At 55.1% G+C, this 3,808-nt stretch overlaps 1 protein-coding gene across 1 annotated transcript in view; it reads right to left on the bottom strand.

The window, feature by feature from the left end:
- Positions 1-848: 848 nt before the first annotated feature.
- GRPEL1 (GrpE-like 1, mitochondrial (E. coli)) overlaps positions 849-3,808 on the bottom strand; it is a 14,133-nt gene continuing 11,173 nt past the window's right edge. The window contains exon 4 of the mRNA XM_010854529.1: positions 849-1,954. Coding sequence (XP_010852831.1) covers positions 1,608-1,954 — 347 coding nt within the window. The 3' untranslated portion in view covers positions 849-1,607. The remainder of the gene's footprint in view (positions 1,955-3,808) is intronic.

Genomic DNA, 3,808 nt, shown 5'->3' with positions numbered 1-3,808 from the left:
TCAGCGTGCAGATGCATCCAGAGGCAAAACCGCGTGCCCACAGCCTCGGTGTAGAGCCGGGCGTGACCCCTGGCGCGGTTTCCTCAGGGAGGTCTACCGCCTTCATTATATACTGTTAACATGTATTTATTGGGCCGCCTCCAGTCGTAGCTGCAGCACGCGGGACGTTTCCTTCAGAGCACAGGTTCTCTGGTTGTGGCTTAGTTCTCTCCCTGTGGCATGTGGGATCTTAGTTCCTCAACTAGGGATCAAACCCAAGTCCCCTTCATTGGGAGGTGGATTCTTAACCACTGGATCACCAGGGAAATCCCTGGGCTATGCTTTTGACCAAATAATTTAAAGCAACTGAAAAGGTAAATTTTTTTGCAATTTTAATAATGGGATTATCACCTATACCTTTCAAACTTGTGTGCCCCCCATTTTTATGCAGTAAATAGATGTAACTGTACTGATCTTCAGTCCCTGAAGTACCCCTCAGAAGCAAAGATTGTGGGAGGTTACTTTTTCTCTGGCTCCATCATTCAGTTTTCCCTTAGCGTGAGGAAAGGAGGGTCCTAAGGAGAGTCACAGGGTCAGCATTTGCCGGTTGTCTCTCTCTGCTGGTGCCGCTCCCGAGTGTCTGTGGTCCCCTCACGGTCGTGGGCGGACCCAGGCCTGCCCCCAGCACCGGCTGCCAGCCACCAGCCAGGGGGAGCCCTGGAGGAAGCCTCTCGCCCTTCCGGAACACAAGCCAACACGTCTGGGTGTCAGGCACACAGCTGCAGGGTCTGAGCAGAGACCCGGAAGGCTTCGTCACGCTGTCCTTAACGTGAGGATCTCCGCCATCAAAGCACACAGAACAGCTATCAGAATGTAGGAAAATATCAGGGCTTTAATCCTCTTAAATAAAATGTAACATTTAAAATATACCAAGCACGCAGTCCTCAGGTTTCTCTAGGAAAGTCCATCTTACTAGGGGAATCACCTTTAGGTCACTGGTCACTAGCTGGGTATGGATTTCAACATTTCCAAAGGCGAACAAAACAGGACAACGGTAACTGATTCCGTCACCCTCAGTAACGGGAAAAGTAGAGAGGTGTGGTTGTTCTTGGCAGGCAGGCAGTTACTGATTATAAAGGAACTCAAATCACATTTGTCACCAAGGGCCTCATAAACCTCCCTCAGCAATCCCCTCCACTGCCTGAGTGAAAGCCAAGCGTCCTGGGAGCTCACAGGCCACCGTGAGACGCACGGGACGCAGAGCAGCCGGCATGGCCAGCCAGCAGACGGGATTCCTGAAGGCCTTTTATTTACTTCACACTCTGACGCCGCCAGAGTCTGGGCAGACACAGTGTTTCTCGAGATACCCCAGAGTCCAGCAGTGTCCCGTCAGCCTGTTCCGTAAGCACGTGGAACATGTGTTAAAAATCAACGGACAGACAGACTCCCGTATTCCAGTTCGTTAACGCAGCTGTGCAATCGGCTGGCTTTTCTGCGGGGCCGACAGATACCAAAGCCTTGCAGCAAGGTTTAGGAAAAGGTCAAGAGTATTCATAGGTGAGAAAAGACGAACCCGCCCTGGGAGAGTCAGCGAGCGATTACAACAAAGCGCTGACACCCACGGGCTGCTAAGCCTCCTTCACCACCCCCACCAGGGCGGGCCTCAGGGTGCGCCCGTGCAGCTTGTAGCCCACTTTGTTAACCAGCGCCACAGTGCCCGGCTCCTTCCCCTCGACCGGCGTGTGGAACAACGCCTCGTGCTCGTACGGGTCGAACTTGGCACCCAGGGGGTTCAGCCGGAGCAGGCCGTGCTTCGTGAACACCTTCTGGATCTGGACCTCAGTCATCACGAGCCCCTCGTAGAGGCTCTTCAGGTGCGGGTTGTCGTCCCGAATCTCCTCCTGCGGGACACACTGCGTGGCCTTCTCCAGGATGTCTGCCACCTCCAGCAAGTCCTTGCAGAAGCCCTGGATGCCTGCGTAAGGTAAGGGAGAACGTCACTGCATTCCGCATCGACTGCACAGGCAGCTCAGAACAAGCCCTCCTTATGTGACGTGTGCGTGCTCACTCGCTCCGTCGTGTCCCACTCTTGTGACCCCGTAGACTGCAGCCCACCAGGCTCCTCTGTCCGTGGGAGTCTCCAGACAAGAACACTGGAGTGGGTTGCCATTCCCTTCGTCCAGGGGATCCTCCCGACCCAGGGACTGAACCTGCGTCTCCTGCATTGGCAGGTGGACTCCTTACCACTGAGCCACCGCGGAGTCCTTCTGTCACCTTGTTTCAAATCACTACTTTGTGCTAGAATCTCACTGGGCTGGATTAAACAACAAACTTCCTAAGGTTTAGACAGAAGCCAATGAGGTGTAAAGACAGGGAGGTGAAAACCTGCAGAGCCAGACTGAAAACTCCCAGTCCTGCTCGAGACCAAGAGGACACAGACTCTCGAGCACATCAACCCCACGTCAGCCGCCGAGCGCAGGGCCTGGAGCCACACCCCCGGCTGTCACAGACAGCCCTGGGACTGTGTGGAACCCCTCTGGGTTGAGGCTGCTTTGCTTACAGCACAGGGCCAACAGTGGCTGACACACGGCGAGCTTATGAGGACAGGAAGTCACGCACCTCACGGCGCCCAGAGCACTAAGTGCTCGATACACGTTACCATTACTTGGCACCACGAGGTCAGAGTTACCAGGACACAAGCCTTGATCTAACAGAAGAGGTAACAGTTTAAAAAATTTTATATAAATGCAAACGTCTATGGTTTCAAGACAACCCTTCAGATGCTGAAAGCAGGAAGCTGGGGCTGATGAGAGGCGCCCCCTGGGCCAGCCCGTCCCCCTCCCCCGCGGCGCAGCAACGAGGCTCCAGCACAACCCGCTCACGTCTTCTCAAGTTTCAAAGGCTCTACACTTTGAAAAAGGCAACGCTTGTTTACAGCTTCCCTTGTTTTACACAGTATTTTCACCCAGTTGCTGTAAATGAAATTAAAAAGTCTACCCATCCAATAAAAATGTGAGCATCTAGTAAGGACGAACCCCTCGTGCGAGCTGCTGGGGAAACGTCTGCCAACGTGGAGTGTTGGTCTGAGACATGCAGCGCACGATCGCCACAGTGAGACACACAATTACCAGTTATACTTCCAGGACGGAGCCCTCCTGAGTGCTGAGGACGATTAACCTCAGGGACATAGCTTACTTAGCCTGGGGTGTGGACTCAGAGTCAGGACTGAGCCAAGCATTCCAGGAGCCCAGGGCGCCAGTCCACCAAGAAGACACAAACCCAGAGAAGCTGACAGCTCCGGGTGGGGTGGTGGACTGAGTGGAGGGGAGCTGAGGCCACTCTGCCAAGGGTGTGGAGCAGAAGCGCGGGAGCTGAAGCTGGCCTGGACAGCGGAGGACGTGGCGGAAGGGCAGCGGGCGGAGTCCAGCCGTCCCCGCCCCCAGGGAGGGAGGGGGAGTGGACGGAGTCCAGCCGTCCCCGCCCCCAGGGTGGGAGGGGAGTGGGCGTGGGGGGAGAGCATAGTTTCAGATGCCTGACCTGAACACCTGCGTGCGCGAAGGTATCATTTACTCAAACGAGGAAGGGAAGCAAAGGGGAGAATTCAGTTTAAAATACCTCGGAGACATCCAGGTAAAGACAGCCAGGACTAGAATGGGGAAGAAACGTCTGAACTGGCAGCTCACCTGTGTGTGGACACCACTCAGCCCTGTTGGAGGGCGAGTCAGTGGGGGGGGGGAGGGGAGGCCTGAAGAACACGGCCATTTAGAGGGCAGCAGGCATGCAGCCAGTGCAGGGGATGACCAAAGAGGAAGAAAAACAGGAGCGGAGA

The sequence above is a fragment of the Bison bison genome, unplaced genomic scaffold (genome assembly GCF_000754665.1).
Source record: "Bison bison bison isolate TAMUID 2011002044 unplaced genomic scaffold, Bison_UMD1.0 scf7180017864342, whole genome shotgun sequence".
NCBI classification, from domain to species: Eukaryota; Metazoa; Chordata; class Mammalia; order Artiodactyla; family Bovidae; genus Bison; species Bison bison.
Note: the sequence above shows the minus strand (reverse complement) of the source record. Positions and strands in the feature narration are given on the sequence as shown.